Source organism: Eptesicus fuscus, chromosome 18 (assembly GCF_027574615.1).
Source record: "Eptesicus fuscus isolate TK198812 chromosome 18, DD_ASM_mEF_20220401, whole genome shotgun sequence".
Taxonomy (NCBI): Eukaryota; Metazoa; Chordata; class Mammalia; order Chiroptera; family Vespertilionidae; genus Eptesicus; species Eptesicus fuscus.
Genome location: NC_072490.1, coordinates 2,807,840 through 2,826,712, shown reverse-complemented (window position 1 = coordinate 2,826,712; position 18,873 = coordinate 2,807,840). Strand labels below are relative to the sequence as shown.

The 18,873-nt window shown below is 58.2% G+C and overlaps 3 protein-coding genes across 6 annotated transcripts; 1 reads left to right on the top strand and 2 right to left on the bottom strand.

Moving 5' to 3' along the window:
* The first annotated feature begins 2,603 nt into the window (after positions 1-2,603).
* LOC103300476 (IQ domain-containing protein F5) lies at positions 2,604-4,413 on the top strand. The gene is made up of 2 exons (XM_008157362.3): positions 2,604-2,692; positions 3,854-4,413. Exons 1-2 carry the CDS (start codon positions 2,689-2,691, stop codon positions 4,411-4,413), a joined length of 564 nt encoding a protein of 187 aa, XP_008155584.1. The 5' UTR covers positions 2,604-2,688.
* Positions 4,414-7,686: 3,273 nt separating this feature from the next.
* Positions 7,687-8,957, bottom strand: IQCF2 (IQ motif containing F2). Of its 3 annotated transcripts, none has more exons than XM_028160763.2 (3): positions 8,856-8,957; positions 8,599-8,691; positions 7,687-8,112 (listed from the first exon to the last, which is right to left on the bottom strand). In XM_028160763.2, exons 1-3 carry the CDS (start codon positions 8,871-8,873, stop codon positions 7,738-7,740), a joined length of 486 nt encoding a protein of 161 aa, XP_028016564.1. In that variant the 5' UTR covers positions 8,874-8,957; the 3' UTR covers positions 7,687-7,737. The 3 variants fall into 3 exon arrangements, with proteins under 3 accessions (XP_028016564.1, XP_028016571.1, XP_054585771.1); XM_028160770.2 differs by having other exon boundaries at positions 8,599-8,696; positions 8,856-8,948; XM_054729796.1 differs by having other exon boundaries at positions 8,599-8,696; positions 8,844-8,917.
* Positions 8,958-12,187: 3,230 nt separating this feature from the next.
* On the bottom strand, positions 12,188-18,579 carry LOC103300495 (IQ domain-containing protein F5-like). 2 transcript variants are annotated; one of them, XM_008157387.3, is made up of 4 exons: positions 18,447-18,570; positions 18,238-18,312; positions 13,592-13,714; positions 12,188-12,636 (listed from the first exon to the last, which is right to left on the bottom strand). In XM_008157387.3, the coding sequence occupies exons 1-4, from the start codon at positions 18,462-18,464 to the stop codon at positions 12,202-12,204; spliced, it is 651 nt and encodes a 216-aa protein (XP_008155609.2). In that variant the 5' UTR covers positions 18,465-18,570; the 3' UTR covers positions 12,188-12,201. The 2 variants fall into 2 exon arrangements, with proteins under 2 accessions (XP_008155609.2, XP_027988259.2); XM_028132458.2 differs by lacking the exons at positions 12,188-12,636; positions 13,592-13,714 and adding an exon at positions 17,090-17,575 and having other exon boundaries at positions 18,447-18,579.
* Positions 18,580-18,873: the final 294 nt, after the last annotated feature.

Below are 18,873 nucleotides of genomic sequence, written 5' to 3'. Positions count from 1 at the left end.
AAAGGCCTTTTTCTTTTTCTTTCTCTTCTTTTCTCTTTCTTCCTTTTTTTTTTTTTTTTTTTTTTTGCTGTGGCCTTTCACAATATATGAGAAGCACCTGGTAATTAAACCCTAAGATTGTTAGCTCCTCGGGTTCAAACAGCCCCTCTGTTCAAACTGAAGGACAAGATGAGCTACTCTCAAGGCTACATTCTTACATACATACCCTCCTCCCTGCTGGTTTACCACCCAGGGATAATTAGTAGAAAGTTCCCTTCCCGCCTCCTCTTCAAACAAACCGCTTTGGAACTCTTCATAATGTTCACTCTAAGAATGTTTTACAGGCTTGGGGAAAATACTGATAAGTCACCTCCCGAGGACATCTGCCCCTGACGAACTAACAAACTTTGTAAAGACAGCCCCCCCCCCCCGGGAGTCTTCTCAATTTCACCAGCAATGGCAGCAACCTGAACCTCCACCTCCCCTCCTTGTCCAAGGCTTTAAAAGGAAGAGTAGCCCGGCCGGTGTGGCTCAGTGGTTGAGCGTCGACCTATGCACCAGGAGGTCACGGTTCAATTCCTGGTCAAGGGCACATGCCCGGGTTGCAGGCTTGATCACCAGTAGGGGGCATGCAGGAAGCAGCCGATCGATGATTCTCTCATCATTGATGTTTCTCTCTCTCCCTCTCCCTTCCTCTCTCTGAACCAATAAAAATATATTGAAAGCATTTTTAAAGGAAGAGCAGCTGTTTTTGTTCTTTGCATTGATTAGCAATGCCCTGGCCCTTTCCCTCTGGGGAAAGTAAAAATAAACTTTCTCTCTGCATCTCTCTCTCCTTTTAGTGGTGCATTCTTCCGCAGCCCGTGTCACTGGCCCCAAAACCCTAACAGGTCTCCTAGGGGCCAGGTTTCCCTCGCTTCACCGTCCATGCATCATACCCCATTATTCTCCCATTCTCCAGTTTACCCTGTCTTCCCCACCGCCCTCACCCCATTAACTTTACACCGACACCCACCTGCAGCCTTAAATGGCCTCTCCCTCTCTTCTCTATCTCCCCATAGCTCCATACTGGCCACCCCTGTATTCACTCTGCATAATGCAAATGCGATCCTCCGTGAGCCCTGGGCCGTGACCCTGAGAGGGGAATAGGGCCTCATGCCGACCAAGTGGGTCAAAGGCCAGGAGCAGGTGGGAGGGGCCTGCTCCCACAGTGGCTGCTCTTCACCCACCTCCCAACTGTGACCCTGAGGCCCTCAGGGGAAAAGGAGGACAGGAAAGTACCTGAGACCCCCTGAGCCTGAGCTGGGGGTCCGCGCTGGCCCTGGGGGCTTCCTGGGTTTTCTGACCTGCATGCGTCCTGCTCTCCCAGCGGCCCGATAACTAAGTAGACAGGAGGTTCAGCCATGACAAGGGGTACTCTGTTCCCCCAGTTTTGCTAGCTCCGTGGTCGGCAAACTGTGGCTCGAGAGCCACATGCGGCTCTTTGGCCCCTTGAGTGTGGCTCTTCCACAAAATACCACGGCCTGGGCGAGTCTGTTTTGAAGAAGTGGCGTTAGAAGACGTTTAAGTTTAAAAAATGTGGCTCTCCAAAGAAATTTCAATCGTTGTCCTGTTGATATTTGGCTCTGTTGACTAATGAGTTTGCCGACCACTGTAGCTAGCTCATCACAGATGGCCATTGCTAACTTTTGGGTATATTTTCCTAATAGCCACCTCTTTTAATATAATGCCTTTACAACTACACACACACACACACACACACACACATACACACACACACACACACATACTGTATATACATAAATTGCTAACTTTCTCTTTCTCTCTAGTTGCTCAGTGGTTAGAGCGTTGGCCTGTAGACTGAAGGGTCAAGGGTTTAATTCCGGTCAAGGGCACATACCTCAGTTGCAGGTTTGATCCCCAACTCCGGTTGGGGTGGGTGTGGGAGGCAACCAATCAATGTGTCTCTCACATCGATGTGTCTCTCTCTCTCTGTCTCTCCCCTTCCCTTCCACTCTCTCTAAAAAATCAATGGGAATAATAGCCTCAGTATTTATATTGAGCTTATCTTGATCTGATGAATTTGTTAATCTTACTAAATCCTGTACACCTGACTATATCAGTACACAGAGAGCATGCAATTCTCATGCTCGGTGCACGAAATTTGTGCACAGATAGGGTCCCTAGGCCAGGCTGGTGATCAGGGCCGATCTGTGGGGCGACTGGTGGGTGGGGTGATTGGGGCCCCCCGCTGGCACCCACCTTGGCTGGCGGCCTGGTGCTGCCCACTTGCCGGCCCTGGTCGGGGGCAGCTTCTGCATTGAGCGCCTGCCCCCTGTGGTCAGTGTGCGTCATAGCGACCAGTCATTCCGCCATTCGGTCAATTTGCATATTGGGTTTTATTATATAGGATATCATTGCTTAAATGAACTGAAATTCATTGAATGGATACCAGCCAGGCTTTCGTGAGTATCATTACATACTTTTGTGGCACTGGGTCAGTGTTTGGGGTGGCCTTTGTAGGCAGCACTCTGGCCACAGTGCCAGGAGAGAAAGGACAGGTGTCCTAGGTTTTCCTCAAGGGGTTCTGGTGCTGAGTCATAGGTGCCCTTATGACATCACGGCTCTCCCCTTTTATCTCTCCTGCCACCAGAGCTGTGGCTGGAGAAGCACAGACCTGAGAGGGATGGGAACATCTAGCCCCTGACCATGGGTAATTTAGTGCAGACCTGAGGCGATCTGACCATCTACCCCAAGTCCCAAGCGTTTAAGGTTTTGTGGGATCCACCCAAGGTTTCTCTGAGGGCGGTGCACTGCCCATGGTCCCCCCGGGTGGGGTTTCTCCCCCAGGTCTGAGGGCCTAGGACAGGCCAGGAAGACTGGGACTGGAACTGTGTGTGTGTGCACATGTGTGCATGTAGAACTTTATACTGATGTCTTATTAGGGTTTATGCTCTTTAAAAAAATATTTTTATTTCAGAGAGGAAGGGAGAGAGAGATAGAAACATTCTATCTAATAAAGAGAGAATATGCAAATTGACCGTCACACCATCACAAAGATGGCGGTGCCCACAGCGGAGGCCGAGTTCCCATAATGAGCCTTAAGGAGCAATCAGCAGGGACCTGAGGCTGCGTGGCGCTGGGCCGGGGCAGGGGACCTGAGCTTGCGCCCCCCGCACAGTGGGGCTTGACAGGGGCCCTCAAGGTGCGCCCCACACCCCAGTGCTGGGCCGGGGACCTCAGGCTGCTCCCTCCACCCCGGGCCGGGGGACCTCAGGCCACACCCCCCACTCCGGTGCTGGGGGACCTGAGGCTGAGCCCCCCCACCTGGCGGGGCTTGACGGGGGTGGGGCCGGCCGGGTATGGATCTTGCCCAATGGGGGTGGGGCCGGCTGGGTCTGGGTCTTGCGCGATTTTGAGGCGCACATGAGTGGGCAAGGATTTGACTCTGGTTCCTGTGGCATGCTCCAGACTCTGACAGGAGGAAGATTTTCATATACATGTTACTAATTTCTTTTCATCTCTGACACTTCTATTATAGAGAAAGGGCAAATAGCAATATTAAAATATTTCCTCTAATTAATTCCCTTTTAATGTGCACGGGTTTCGTGCACTGGGCCACTAGTCAATGATGAGAATGATTAGTCGGCTGCCTCCTGCACATTGCACACTGGGGATTAAGCCCACAACCCAGGCATGTGACCTTGACCAGAATCAAACCCGGGACCCTTCAGTCCACAGGCTGGTGCTCTATCCACTGAGCCATACCACCCAGGGCAGGGGTGTCTGTTGCTAGAGGATCTGGGCGCTTTCCTGGTGCACCTGAGGGCGGAAACGTGAGTTTCCTAAGTGTTCCGTTTTCTTTCCTTACAAGCTTCCTCAGAATCCACCAGAAGGGTTAAGATCGTGCTGACACCCGAGGGAGAGACACCCGAGGGAGAGACACCTGAGGGAGAGACACCTGAGGGAGAGACACCTCGGGAAGCGACACCTCGGGAAGCGACACCTCGGGAAGCAGCCGTGTCCATCCAGGCCTGGTGGCGGGGCACCCTGGTGCGCCGGGCGCTGCTGCACGCCGCGCTCAGCGCCTGCATCATCCAGCGCTGGTGGAGGCAGGTGCTGGCCAGCGAGCTCGAGGCGCGGCGCTGGGCGGTGCTCCGTGCGTACTCGCTGAGGGAGCGGGCGGCGGTCAGGCTGCAGTCCTGGGTCCGCATGTGGCGCATCCGCCTCCGGTACTGCCGCCTGCTGCACGCCGCCCGCATCATCCAGCTGTACTGGCGCTGGCACAACTGCCACACCAGGGGCTTCATCCAGGGCAATTACGACATCAAAGAGAACCAGCTGAACCTTCGCCTCGAGGTCTCCCTGGGCTCACAGGTCTGCAAAATACACCAGTCCACACCTCTCCCAATAAAGGAAACGTCAGACCTGTGATTCCTGTGTCCCCAGCTCCGTCAGGTCCACTTCAAGGAGGTCGTTGCGCCAATGGAGGCAAATACCGGGCATCTCCTAAAGCAGCTCCCAGGCAGCGGCAGGGGGACCTGGGGGGCAGGGCCTGTGTGGAGGAGGAGGATTCAGAGCCTGGAGCTGGAGGAGCAAGGGCCAGGGATTGATGAGCAATGTCTGCCCTGGGCAGGGGCGTTGGGGCTGCGCCAAGTCGGCCAACCAGGGACACCCCCTCCCCATGGGGTCTGTATAAATGGTATGTTCAGTCATTTTACAGCCCATACTAGGAGCCGTTGCACGAAGTTTCGTGCAATAGACCTTCCTTCACCCGGCTGCTGGCACCAGTTTTCCGCCAGCAGCCGTTTTCCTCTGGCCACCCGCCGATCGGAGCGCCTCCCTCCATCGGAAGCCACCCCGAGAGGAACTCCGATCGGGAGGCGCTCCGATCGGCGGGTGGCCAGAGGAAAACTGCTGCTGGCGGAAAACTGGTGCCGGCAGCCACGCAATCGGCCACCCCGAGTTCCCCCACCTGCGCCCTCCGCCGGCTCCATCGGTCCTCCCGCAGTGCCGGCCATTGGGGCCTACGGGAGGAATGGGGGGGGGGGGGCAGGGACTCACGCTCATCCTGTCAGCCCAATTGGCCACCCCGAGTCCCGCCCCCAGCCTGCCGCCGGCCCAATCGTGGGCGTGGCGGAGTGACGGTTATTTGCAGACTTCCCTTTTATTAGGTAGGACCATCTTTTGCTCCCCTCCCACAACCTTTAAAATACACTATTTTTAAATTGTGGTGAAATATACATAGCATGACATTTACCATTTTAAAAAATATGTTTTAAATTGATTTTTAGAGAGAGGAAGGGAGAAGGAGAGAGAGAAACATCAGTGATGAGAGAATCATGGATCGGCTGCCTCCTGCACACCCCCCACTGGGGACCGAGCCTGCAACCCAGGCCTGTGCCCTGACCCGGAATGGAACCGTGACCTCCTGGTTCATAGGTCAACGCTCAACCCCTGAGCCACCCAACATTCACCATTTTAACCATTTTAAGTAAACAGCTCATCGGCACTGGCTGTATTCACTTTGCTGTTGAAATTAGCAGCGCCATCCATCTCCAGGAGGTTATGGAAACCCCATTAAACACTCTCCATCCCCCCCCCTCCCCAGCTCCCGGCCCCGCCACGCTGGCCTTTCTCCCTGTGAAATCCACTGGCTACGTGCCTCCCCCGGGAGGACCCTACAGCGTGTGTCCTTCTGGGACCGACTGCTCTCCCTCAGCACAGTGTCTGCAAGGCTCGTCCTGCCGCGGCCGCGGCCGCGTCCCTGCCGTTCTCGGCCGGCCACGCTCCGCTCGTGCAGAGACCGCTTTCTGTCCATCCGTTCCTCCGCGGACGGACACGGCGATGCTTCTGGCTTCCGGCCAGTGTGAGTCGTTAACGCTGCTGTGAGCACGAGTCTCAGAGACCTCTGAGACGCTGCGTTAGATCCTTTAGGCCCGTGGTCGGCAAACGGCGGCTCACGAGCCACGTGCGGCTCTTTGGCCCCTTGAGTATGGCTCTTTCACAAAATACCACGTGCGGGCGCGCACGTACAGTGCGATTGAAACTTTGTGGCCCATGTGCAGAAGTCGGTTTTCGGCTCTCAAAAGAAATCTCAATCGTTATACTGTTGATATTTGGCTCTGTTGACTAATGAGTCTGCCGACCACTGCTTTAGGATATGTGCCCAGAAGTGGACTGGCTGGGCCAGATAATTCTATTTTTAAAAAAATATTTTTTTATTGATTTCAGAGAGGATGGGAGAAGGAGAGAGAGAAACATACATCAATGAGAGAGAATCATGGATCGCTGCCTCCTGCACGCCCCCTACTGGGGAACCAAGCTCACAACCCGGGCATGTGTCCTGACTGGGAATTGAACCGTGACCTCCTGTTTTATAGGTTGAAGATGCTCAACCACTGAGCCACGCCAGCCGGGCCGTATAACCTACTTTTAGTTTCTTGAGGAACTGCTCTGCCCAATTCCGTGGCACCTGTACCATTCTCCATTCTGTTGGGGGGTATTTGAAAGGTAAACAGGAAGGAGAAAAGAAAGGAATCCGAGAAGGCAGGTCTAGAAAAAGCCATTTGGGCAAGAGTTGGGAATGGTGAGGTGCAGAGCCACGCCGCCCGATGGAATGGTTAGTAGCTATTGAAACTTAAATGAAATAAAACTAAAAATTCAATTCTTCAGCTGCACTAGGCACATGTTGTTGCTGTTAATCCTCACCCGAGAGTATTTTCCCATTGATTTTTTTGAGAGAGAGTGGGAGGGAGGGGGAGAGACAGAGAGAGAGAGAAACGTCCATGTGAGAGAGACACATTGATTGGCTGCCTCCTGTACCTGCCCTGACCGGGGCTGGGATGGAGCCTGCAACCGAGATACGTGCCCTTGACCGGGAATTGAACCCGGGACCCTTCAGTCTGCAGGCCGACGCTCCATCCACTGAGCCAAGCACTGGGCACACTTACATCCTCCACAGCCCTGCGTGCCCAGTCGCTGCCCGTTAGGGCCGCACAGATGCCGAACATCACAGCGCTACACGGAGCAGCGCTGCTGACGGTGACCAGGGGAGGTGGCCGGGAGCACGCCGAAGGGTCATCAGACATAAGCATGGGGAGATGGGGAGGGACATCTTGGCCGATGGTAAGATCACCAAGAACGGAGACCAGGGCAGGGGTTCGGGGACTACGGAGGAATCTGCTTGCTGCTCGGTCCGCGGGGAGAGGAGTCCGGGTGCGGGACGGTGGGTGCGGATGAAGGGCCTCGAACTCGTTTCCTACTAGTGCCCGGGTTCCCACCTGCCCGTCAGCACGCCCAGCGGCCCCGCCCCCCCAGAGGCCAGCCTCCTGCCCTTCCCTGCGGCTGTCACCTGCTCCCCGGAGTCAGCCGGGTGTTGGCATTCCCCTAGGTTCTGGCCAAAGACCCCGGCGCCAGCCCGACAGAGGAGCCCGGGGCCCGTTCTCCTGGGCAGGGGACCCCACAGGCTGCCGGAGGGGCGTCCCTCACACCCCGGGGGGCGGGCAGGGGCTGGGACTGGCTCTGTCATGTGTCGGCATAGACCAGGACTACAGTTTCCGTTTGATAACCGAGTCAGCAGCATACATTCATTGTAGGTTCAGCACAGGGGCCGCGAGGCCGCGGGAGCTGTTTTCCCGGGAGCAGAGGCGGCGGCAGGCCCGCGTCCTAACCTTTCCACTCCCGGGGGCACCACGCGACAGCACATCAGCTCAGACCTTTACTGGGGACCGAGGGTCCGTGCCCCTGCCCCCGGCCTCAGGGGTTGGTGATCTCGATGTGGAACTGCAGGTGGGTGGCCGTGACCACGCAGTGTCCCCGGAGGAGCGCACAGGTCTGGCAGCGGTGGCTCAGCCAGTGGCAGCGGATGAGGTAGATGGCGCTGAGCACCTGGGTGTAGCGCCAGTGGACGCGCCACATGCGGACCAAAGACTGGAGCTTGACCACCGCCCGCTCCCTGATGGCGAAGCTGACCAGCGCCTCCCGCCGCTTCCTCTGCAGCAGCTGCTCCAGCGCCTGCCGCCACCAGCGCTGGATGATCCAGGCCCGCAGCGCCGCGTGCAGCAGCGCCCGGCGCACCAGCTGGCCCCGCCACCAGGCCTGGATCTTCCTGGCCGCTCTCGTTCTTCCTCGCTAGGCAGAGATCAAAGACCCCTCTCAGGAAGGCCCCGCCCCTACCTCCCAGGATTTGCTGCAAGGGTCCCTGGTCTCTTTCTCTCTCTCCCTCTCTCCCTCTCTCTCTTAAATATATTTATTGATTTCAGAGAGGAAGGGAGAGGGAGAAGGAGCAATGATGAGAGAGAATTATTGACTGGCTGCCTTCTACACGCCTCACACTGGGGATCGAGCCCACAACCGGCCATGTGCCCTGACCGGGAATTGAACCACGATCTCCTGGTATTGAACCATGATCTCCTGGTATTGAACCATGATCTCCTGGTTCATAGGCTGATGCTCAAGCCCTGGGCCACACCGGCCGGGCTCTCCATTCACTCTTCACGTCACAGTCAGACCCAGACCCACAGCCCAAGCTGTGCAGGGAGTGGCGGGAAGGAGCCGGCGCCCGAGGACAGAGGCAAGTGCTCTGGGTTTCTCTGAACCCCATGGGGATGTACCCACCGGCGGTGGGGGCGGCGGCTCTTCTTCTGGTAACATCACCAACTGAATGTCTTCTTCGTACACGACCTCAATTAAAACGAGATTGCCGTCTTTCTGGCCTCAAAATTAAACGGGAGAAACGAATGGGTGAGTTAGACGCTGCTTCTCTCCAGGGCCTCCCGCTGCCTCAACAGCCCCTCTTTTCCCAAGATCTCTCAAGCCCCGGGTGGTTCCCGCCCACCCCAGGCCTGCCGAGGAGCCCTGGCTGTGTCTCTTACACAAAATCGAACCCCCATAGCGGTCTTTAGATGGTTCACTAGCCTTGGTTTCTCTGCTCCCCGAGCCTGGTGGGGGTCATATGAGGGAGAGAGCGATGAGCTCACAATCGCATTATGACACGAGGGTCAGGACACCTGCCCTACAGCTGCGTCTTCCTCAGAAGCAAGCCCTGTCTACTTCCCCCGCGACAGCTGTCCCAGGGCCGCGGACAGGTGACGCACTTGAGTGCCCCCCACACCTGGGCTCCCCTCCAGGCCCCTGCATGTCCTCCCCGTGACGGACGGTTAGCGGGGACATCGGTGGTGTCCGCTTCCCACTGGGCGCTGGGGGGCGGTCCTTACGATGCCTTGAGAGGATGAGTGGTTTTTTCATTTGCGTGGAACCACGCCTCTGGGTCCCCCCTCCGTCCCATTCCAGCCGCAGAAGCAGCTGGGATTTCAGTAGAGCCGGAAGCAAAGCCAGCGGCCATTTCCCTTCCACGCTGCAGCCGGGCCCAGGTCAGCATCAGGCCGGCGACCCCTTCGTCCAGTGTGTGGGGGTCCACATGAGCGAGTGCCAGGAAGCAGGAGCGAGGGGGCCCGGCGAGCCAGGCGTCCAGCGCCACCCCCAGGGGACCAAGACCACACGCCACATGCGTTTCCTTGTCAAGTACCCGCGCTTCCGGGCTTGCAGCGGCCACGCCCATTCTGGCCAATGACCTGTTCCCAGGTGTGACTGACAGCCAAGTACCTTCCCCACATCACCCCAACTTTACGGGGCACGGGGCTGGTCTCCCCCTCTCCCCCCCTGCCCCCCGTGATCTGGGATCTGCGGGAATAGACTGGCGGCTCCACGGGGAGTGAAAGCGTCAGCCTCCGGGTGCCGCTGCCCACGTGACCTGCCCGTGGCAGTTCTTCCCGGCTCCTTTCCTGTTCTCATCACTAATGACCACGGAATCAGCCACGGGGGAGCGGGAGGGCCCACGGCAGCACATCTCCAGACACTTCTAGTGTCTTCTCAGACTTGGCACTTCCGGTCGGCCCCTGATTCGGGTTTCAGCACCCCAGTACCCCGTAGGAAACAGAGACCAGACGAATCTAGAAAACAGTAAACCAAGGAAGGCTATTGAAGATCCACCCTGAACAAGGCACCACACCCAGGTAGATTCCTATCCAAAGGGTTAAAAATTTACCCATTTAGATATTTCCAATGTGACCAACTATTCAAAGCTATTAGTAATGACTAGAGGCCCAGTGCACGGATTCGTGCACCGGTGGGGTCCCTTGGCCTGGGTGTGGCCACTGGAGGTTGGCCGGCCGGGGAGGGACCACGGGAGGGCTCCAGGGCATGTCCGGCCCATTTCACCCAGTCCCAATGAGCCGGACCCCAGCAGCAAGCTAACCTACCAGTCAGAGTATCTGCCCCCCTGGTGGTCAGTGGGTGTCATAGCGACCGGTTGACCAGTCGAACGGTCGAACGGTCAGACACTTAGCATATTAGGCTTTTATATATAGAGATAGACATTTCCGCCTGTTCGGTGTGGCTCAGGGGTTGAACATCAACCTATGAACTAGGAGGTCACAGTTGGTTCCCGGTCAGGGCACATGTCTGGGGTATGGGCTTGATTCCCCAGTAGGGGGCATGCAGGAGGCAGTGGATCAATGATTCTCTCTCAGTGATGTTTCTCTCTCTTTCTGAAATCAATAAAAAAATATTTTTAAAAGATAGACATTTCTGTCAATGCTTCCCCATTTCAGTGCTAGTCTCGCCAGGATCGTGACTAAGTGCATTGATCTTGTGGAGAAAGGCGGCCATCATGATGCTGAGTCCCTTCTAAGAATGTGGACTATCCACATAAAACTTTTCATTGACACATGAAACTGTGGACGTAAGGGGCCACATGCTGACCTGACCAGCTCAGGGAAGGCCTGCGTGGCGGTCTTGGGAACTCTAAGAACTATGGCAACCACAAAGGATGGTCTGAAATTAAAACTTTAACCCAAAGCAGTGATGGTGGGCAGTCATGTCCTAGGCCGGTATCTCCCCTGACAAGGTCAATCTTGACCTTAACTGAGCCCATCTGTCTTTTTGCATCTATGATAACACTAGAGGCCCGGTGCATAAAATTCATGCACTGGGGGGAAGGGGAGGGGTCTTTCAGCCAGGCTTGCACCCTCTTGCAGTCCGGGACACCTCACTCTTTACCTCCTGCCTGCTGGCTCCTTACCACTCAGCTCACTGCTCCTTAGCACTGCCGCGGAGGTGGGAGAGGCTCCCGCCATGGCCACTGCACTCACCAGCTGTGAGCCCGGCTTCTGGCTGAGCAGCGCTCCCCCTTTGGGAGAGCACTGACCACCAGGGGGCAGCTCCTGCATTGAACGTCTGCCCCCCTGGTGGTCAGTGTGCATCATAGCAACTGGTTGTTCCACCCTTCGGGCAATTTGCATATTCGGCTTTTATTCTATAGGATATCCTTGAACCGTCAGGGTAACTTGTAACTTCCCCTTTTTTCTGGACCCCTCAGGGCACAACCAAATGCCCTGGGCGCCAGGACAGAGACCACAGATTCCTTCATTGTTGTTGTTATCATGTTAATTGTTGACTGTTAGCTAGCCTGCACCCACCTAAGTAAAAGAAGTATGTGTCTCTCATTTTACTTTTTATCCATCCCCAGAGGTCCCGCCACCCGCCCCCACTCACTTTGCTTTCTCCCGCCTCCCTAACCCATCACCAATGGATTTCATGTAACCCACCTACGGCTCCTCCTTTGATTCTAATGTATAAAAATGGGTGAAAACCCGCCATTCTCTGGAGCACTAGCCCAACCCGTCGAGGTTCTGCTTCCTGGCAATTGTCGACAGTTTGGCTCAAATAAACTCACAAAAAATTCTTTACAGGTTTGAATGCTTTTCCGTTAACAACACTTACCCTTTAAACTTGTGCAATCAGTGATTTTTAGTGTATTTACAAAGTTGTGCAATTATGGCCGCTGTTTGTTGTTGTTAGTATCACCAATGCCCCCCATTTCCCCACTTTTTGTTCCCCTCCACTCAACCCCTGCCCCACGCCAGGCCTTCCCCAAACTGTTTTCTGTGTCCATGGGTTATGCATGTATGCATATGTGATCTTTGGTTAATCTCTCCCCATCCCCTACCCACCCTTTCCCCCGCCCCCTGAGATCCGTCGGTCTGTTCCATGCATCCAGGCCTCTGGACCTGTCTTGCTCATCGGTTTATTGTGTTCAGTGCATTCCACATGTCAGTGATATCCTGTGATGTTTCGCTAGCACAATAGTTTCCGTGTCCATCCACGCTGTCGCCAAGGGTAAGACAGAGACGCGGGGACACGGAGGTGGAGCAGACCTGGTCAGTTCTTTATTGGGAAGGGGATGCACTCTGTAATCCGACAAATCTGTGACCCCAGGAAGATCTCAAGTTCGAGTCCCAGCTGGTTCGCGGTGAGTTCGTACCTGCCTTGGAAGAAGCCATTGGTGTGGCAGTTATGGTAGCGCCAGTACATCTGGATGATGCGGGTGGCCTGCAGCAGGCGGCAGTAACGGAGGCGGACGCGCCACATGCGGAACCAGGACTGCAGCCGGACCGCCGCCCACTTCTGCCGAGTGTAGGCCTCCAGTGCCACCCACCGCCGCTCCTCCAGCAGCTGCGCCTGCACCTGCTTCCACCAGCGCTGGATGATGGAGGCGCAGAGCGCGGCGGACAGCAGCGTCCGGCGCACCAGGGTGCCCCGCCACCAGGCCTGGATCTGCTTGGCTCTCTCCTCTTCATCAGAGGGCTTCTTTACCTTGGGGGCGGGGCAGCAAGGAAAAGGAAGGGACACTCGGACCCGTTCCCCACCCGCCTCAGCCGCCGGATGCGCCAGGAAGGGGTCCTGTCCTCTCCCAGCCACAGCCCCTGCCCCAGAAGTCCAGGGCCCCGGGCCTGGCACAGGAAGAAGACCACACAGGTAGGTGCCCTGTCTCTGCCGCTCTCGGGGAGTGGACGCGGGCCGGTCACGCTGCCTCTGAGACTCAGGGTCCCCACCTGTCCCGGGGGGCGCCCCTCCCCAAGTCCTCCCCGGGTCCACGGACAGAGAGCACCCTGGTCTCTGGGCTCCACCTCCCACCTGAGGGCAGGGCTTCCCTCCGGCCCACCCACAGGCTGGAGACTGGAGCCCTTGGCTCTCCTCTCCTGCCGCTTCCAGCTCCCTCCGCCCCCCTCCCCCCCTCTGTCAAGGGCTAGGCGTTTCCTTGCTCCACAGTGTGGCCTCTTCTGGTTTCTTGCTCACGCGCATTCTCGGGTTCTCACACCTTAAGCGCGCACACGGGGGCACGCGCCTGCCCACACGCCACACGACGTGGGGCTTGGGTTCCCCTTTCCTTGGCAATGCCTTCCCCCAGCACGGCCCTCACCACCCCACTCTCTGCCAGGGTCTCTCCTCCCTACACGCGACTCTCCAGGTCTCAGCCCCGAGGCGCTAGGAGAAGGGGAGCCAGGGACGAGTCCATCCCTGTCCCGCCAGCTCTGGGTAGGCCGACCCTGCATCGGGGCCCGGGCCTCCTGGGTGTGTGAGGGCCGTCCCCGGGGCATCACTCACAGCACTGTCTCCCCTCACAGTGCAGCCTGGTTGGGGGACCAGTGCCTGAGCGCCCCGTGCTGTGGCCTCAGAGAGGACGTCCCATCACGGCCGGGCGACTGGGCCAGAGGGGGTGCGGGCTGGGGTCACAGTCACCCTCACGCTGAGGTCCCCACAGACCCACCTTCGGTGTGCTGGGTGGGGTCGGAGGGTCTTCTTCCTTCGTCTCTCTGGTTTCCTCACTTTTCCCTTGCTTGTATTTCTCAAGGTACTTCTTCACCTCTGCGTCCATGTTGTCTCCCCGGAACTAGAGTCAGAGGAGACAGGCGTGGCCGGTGGGTCTCCGCACAGCCCTGTGCCTGCAGCACCCACCCCCTCCGGCCTGGCCCAGAGACCCTCGAGGCCGGGTGGCCTCCTGAGGCCCCGGAATCCACCTTCCCCGGCCGGCACCGAGGGGACTTGCTGTTCTTTTTTTTTTTTTTTATTTAATATATTTTATTGATTTTTTACAGAGAGGAAGGGAGAGGGATAGAGAGTTAGAAACATCGATGAGAGAGAAACATCGATCAGCTGCCTCCTGCACACCTCCTACTGGGGATGTGCCCGCAACCAAGGTACATGCCCCTTGACCGGAATCGAACCTGGGACCCTTCAGTCCGCAGGCCGACGCTCTATCCACGGAGCCAAACTGGTGAGGGCCGCCATCTCTTGATCGATGGAGCTGCAAGGTCACATTGCCAAGAGGCATGGCGACAGGAGGGAAGTCACCTCGGCCATGTTTGTAAACACTCTCTCTCACCAGTGCCCTTCGGCCTTTAGTTTCTGTGGAGTTGAGGGTGTGAGGAGGGAAGCCCGGGAGAGGGTTAAGGAGGGACGGGAGGCGTGGGAGGCACAGGGATGCGTTTTGCTGGGAGGAGACGCAGAGAACTAGAACAGGCCGCCCTTTTGGAGGTGGGGACAGGTCGTGTGTTCCCTGAAGGAGACAAATGAAGCGGCAGGGTGACGGCATTGCAGAGTCAGGAGGCGATCGCAGGCAAGAGGGAGAGAGCCCGTGGAGGGGTGGTCTCGGCTGGGCAGGGACAACTCATTTCCACCGGAGGACGGCACTGTGGTGCGGACGCCGCCCAGATGGGGGTGAGCTGGTGGGAAGTGGGGGCACCCAGTCTGCTGCCCCCTCCTCGGTTAAGTGTGTGGTGACGTCATCTATGCTCAGGAGGAAAAGGGGGACAATTGCCCATTTGGAGAAAGAAGGGGAGACCTTCAGCTCAAAAAGCAAACTTGTCTTGGGAAGTTTGTCCAGCTGTGGCCCTGACATACGCAATCTGCAGATACGGTATTCTTCAGGGAAGTCCAGCTCTTTCTTTTTCTTTTTTTTATTTTTCATTCTCACACAGGATATTTTCTACTGATTTTTAGAGAGAGAGAGAGAGAGAGAGAGAGAGAGAGAGAGAGAGAGAGGGAAACATTGATGTGAGAGAAACATTGATTGGTTACTGCCTGTATGCACCCAGACTGGGGATCGAACCTGCAACCTGGGTATGTGCCTTGACAGGGAATCAAACTCGCAAACTTTTATTTTATTTTTTTATTTGTATTTTTTGCAAACTTTTATTTTTTAGCTTTTTAAAAATATATATATTTTGTTGATTTCAGAGAGGAAGGGCGAGGGAGAGATAGAAACATCAATGATGAGAGGGAATCATTGATCGGCTGCCTCTTGCACCTCCCCTACTGGGGATCGAGCCCGCAACCCGAGCATGTGCCCTTGGCCGCAATCAAACCTGGGACCCTTCAGTCCGCAGGCCGACGCTCTATCCACTGAGCCACACCCGAAAACGTGACTGATTAGCACCCGGTCATTATTCGATGCAGCTGGTCCTGACGTCACAGTGGCTGGTTTTGCTGCTTTTCTGGGCCTGGAGCTGGAATCCAACTGAGGCCTAGTTACCTCTAGGGAGGAAAGGTCAGAAGGTCCAAACCACGTGACCAGCGACCTGCAAGGGGGCAGAGGTCACCCTGGGGCGAGGTCCCACCCAGGATTGATTGTCCATTGCCTGTGCATTGTTTCTGTGCCTGCAGGTTAACACACCCCTGAAATGCCCCTTTCAGACTCCCCTCTCTCTGTGTCTCTCTCTCTAAAATCAATAAATTAAAAAAAATCAACACAGAAACAAACAAACAAAAAAACGCCCCTGCAAACTTTGGGCTCCAACCAACGGCGCCACACGGCCAGGGCAGCTCTCTGGAGCCGACCCAGTTCAGGTGAGGGGTGGGTTCAGCCGGGTGGAGAGAGGCCGGCGGTGGTTAAATGGTGAGAGGACGCGCAACAGACAGGGAACGCTCAGCTGGGGACGGGGATGCGGGGGGGATGGCGTGACGGGCAGTGAAACGTGGGCGAGGCCAATTCCTACGAAGTCTCAATGAGGACCAGAGAGAGGTTTGGGTCGATGCCTAAGAATCAGTGGCTCTGCCCTCGCCGGTTTGGCTCAGTGGATAGAGCGATGGCCTGCGGACTGAAGGGTCCCAGGTTCGATTCCGGTCAAGGGCACATGCTTGGGTTGCAGGCTCGATCCCCAGTAGTGGGGCGTGCAGGAGGCAGCCGATCAATGATTTCCTCTCATCATTGATTTTCTCTCTCTCTCCCTCTCCCTTCCTCTCTGAACTCAATAAAAATATATTTAAAAGAAGGCAGAAGGCAGAGAGCAGGAAGAGTGGAACCCCAGTGTTGCTGGGGTCAGCTCGAGGGGGCAGAGGTCACCCTGCGGCCTGGGGCGGGGTGGCTGGAAGGGGTCAGTGGGGGGAAAAGGAGACATATGTAATACTTTCAACAATAAAGATTTAAAAATAAATAAAAAGTAATGACAAACATCTTAAAAAACGTTTTTATTGATTTGAGAGAGAGAGGGAGAGAGACAAACATCGATGGGCTGCCTCCTGCACGCTCCCTACGGGGGATGGAGCCGCAAGCCAGGCCTGTGCCGGGACTGGGACCTAGCCGGCGCCTTTGGTGCCTGGGACGACGCCCAACCCGCTGAGCCACGCCGGCAGCGCCCGTCGACTTTTCCCATGGTGCATTTCTGTTGTTTGGCGGAAGAATTGGCCTGCGATGGGTCGGACGTGTTAAGGAAACGGCCCTTCCCCACAGACAGCCGCGAGGCAGCGGTGCCCAGCGAGCCCACAGGAGTGGGGGCTGAGGTCGCACGGGAGTCCAGATCGCTGGAGGTCAGAGGCAGGGCCTCACCCGCCCATGTGGCTGTCCCTAAGATGGGTCATGCCTAGCGAGGGGGTGACGGCAGTGGCAGCCCTGTCTGTGTGCAGCGCCCCGAGAATCTGGTCCTCAGGAGGGAGGGGCGGGAGGAGCGGACCTGCTGCTTCCCAGAGGAGAGGCCTGTGAGCCTGGGGCCGGCCACGCGCCTGCCCTCCATTGGGGGCTGGCGGGACAGAGAGCTGGTGCGTGCGAGCCGGAGCCCCGGCCCGACGGCAGGATGACGTGGCAGCGGGACCACAGGGACGGCGCTCACAGGAGGTGCCCAGTCTTCAGGGTTACAGAGCCCAGCCCCACCCTGGGCCAAGGTCAGGAGACCAGCCGGTGCTGGGTCCGCGTTTCCCAGGCACAGAGGAGGGCGGGGCTGACGCTGTGGGCTCCCGAGGCGTGGGGGTCACCGAGACACACGGGCCCGGTCAGACGTTTATTGGGGCTTAGAGCCACCTAGATGGTTAGAATCTCCACGCGGAACTCCAGGTCTTTGGCAGCGCCCATGCGCTGTGCCTGCGGAGCCTGGCGATCCTGTGGATCCTGCGGATCCTGTGGAGCCTGTGGATCCTGCGGAGCCTCCTGGATCTGGAAGCGGAAGCAGCTCTCGGGGTCCCCGGAGAGGCAGACGGTGCCGCGCATCCGGCAGTAGCCGCGGTGGCACTGCCACCTGCGGAACCAGGACTGCAGCCTGACGGCGCCCTGCTCCTCGACCGCGTAGATCTGCAGCACCCCCTGCCGCAGCCCGCACCCCCGCCGCCACAGCAGCCGCCGCCACCAGAGCTGGATGATCCAGGCGCGCAGCGCGGCCGCCAGCAGGGTCCGCCGCACCAGCGTGCCGCGCCACCAGGCCTGGATCCGGTCGGTGGCGTCGCTCTCCCCTTGGGTTTCCCGGCGTCGCTTCTCCTGAAGCTCCTGCCCAAGCAAAGCAGAGGGCTCCCGTCACCGCCGCCGGCCCCGCCGCTCGGCGCTCGGCTTCTCCTGCCGTCGGCCTTCCGCCGGGGCTCCCGAGGGCCTGGGAGGCCGGCCGGCCCCGCCTCGCTGCGATCTTGTCCGTGGCCGCGGCCACTTCTGCTCGCGCTCGGAGTCACTGTGTCCTCGCCGTTCAGACGGTGCGTGCTCGCCCTGTGTCTTCTCGGCTCCGTGGGAACCCTTTCCGGCCAGAAGCCCCGGCCGGCAGGTGTGCGGCGCCACAGGGTCCCCTCGGGGGTGAAGCTCAGCATCGTCGCCCGCGAGGCCGCCGCACGCCCCACCCCTGCCACAGCCTCCCTCCTCCCGACTTCCACCCCTCGGTCACCTCACCTCCTCTGGGACCTGGCCGCCCCCTCTCCCCTCTCCAGCGCCCCCTGCCCTGTGCCCGCCTTCCCTGTGGGCTGTGTGCCCTGCCCGCCCTCTCCATCGTCCAGTCGTCTGTCCCTCCTTAGCGTGCTGGCTCAGGAGAGGGCGGGGATGTGTGGGGACAGGAGAGCAACCCTGAGCGACGGCAGGGGGACCAGGGACGGGCCCTCCCCTTCCGAGCACCCCGGGTTCTGAGGGGCCACGGTGCGTGATTCCCTCCTGCTCCCCGCGCCCCCTACCTTCCTCTTCTTCACCGTCAGCCTTTTCTTCTCCTCCTCCGCCGCGGCCGCCGCCGCCTCCTCTGGGTCGGGCTTCTGTACGCAGAAGGTGGGGCAAAGCACGCGTGAGGGCCAGCCCCAGCCGCGTCCCCAGCTGCTCACCCACCCCCAGGGGCTGCCCCCGGCAGAGGGTGGCTCCCCACCCCGGGGCGCGGCCTCCCGGCGCTTACACAGCACTGGTTGCCCATGGCTGGAGGGCAGAGGCTCCGATGTTACCATCCCCTCAGGTTGCTGCTCCATGGGCCCGGCCCGGCCAGGACGGGGGAGAGGAGGGAGCGGTGATGTCACAAGGGCACCTGTGACCCAAGGACCAGCTGGCCTGTCCAGGCTCCGCGTTGTCAGATAAGAGGGGGCGCTGCTGCCTTCCTCCTGCGGGCGGGGCCGGGTCTCTGCTGGAGCCCAGTCCCGCGTCTGTCCTTCCCCGAGGGGGGGGTCTCTGGCCCGGCCCGGCCCACAGCGTCCGCAGCTCCCATGGTGCCGAGCGGGGAGTGTGAGCTTGGCTGCCCCCTGGCCCTCACCCCTGGCCACGGCGTCCTTCCTCAGTGCGGGGGGCGGGGGATGCCCTTCTTTTCTGGGGTTCGCACCGCAGGGTCGAGG

Bases quoted from the DNA above. Each gene is read 5' to 3' on its own strand.
- IQCF2 (XM_028160763.2), bottom strand. The intron at 8,113-8,598 runs GTGGGTACATCC...ATCTCTGCCTAG, and splicing joins AGCCGCCGCCCCCACCGCCG to CGAGGAAGAACGAGAGCGGC.
- LOC103300495 (XM_008157387.3), bottom strand. The intron at 13,715-18,237 runs GTAGGGGGCGCG...CTCTGACTCTAG, and splicing joins TGACGGTGAAGAAGAGGAAG to TTCCGGGGAGACAACATGGA. The intron at 12,637-13,591 runs GTGGGTCTGTGG...CCCGCCCCCAAG, and splicing joins CCCCACCCAGCACACCGAAG to GTAAAGAAGCCCTCTGATGA.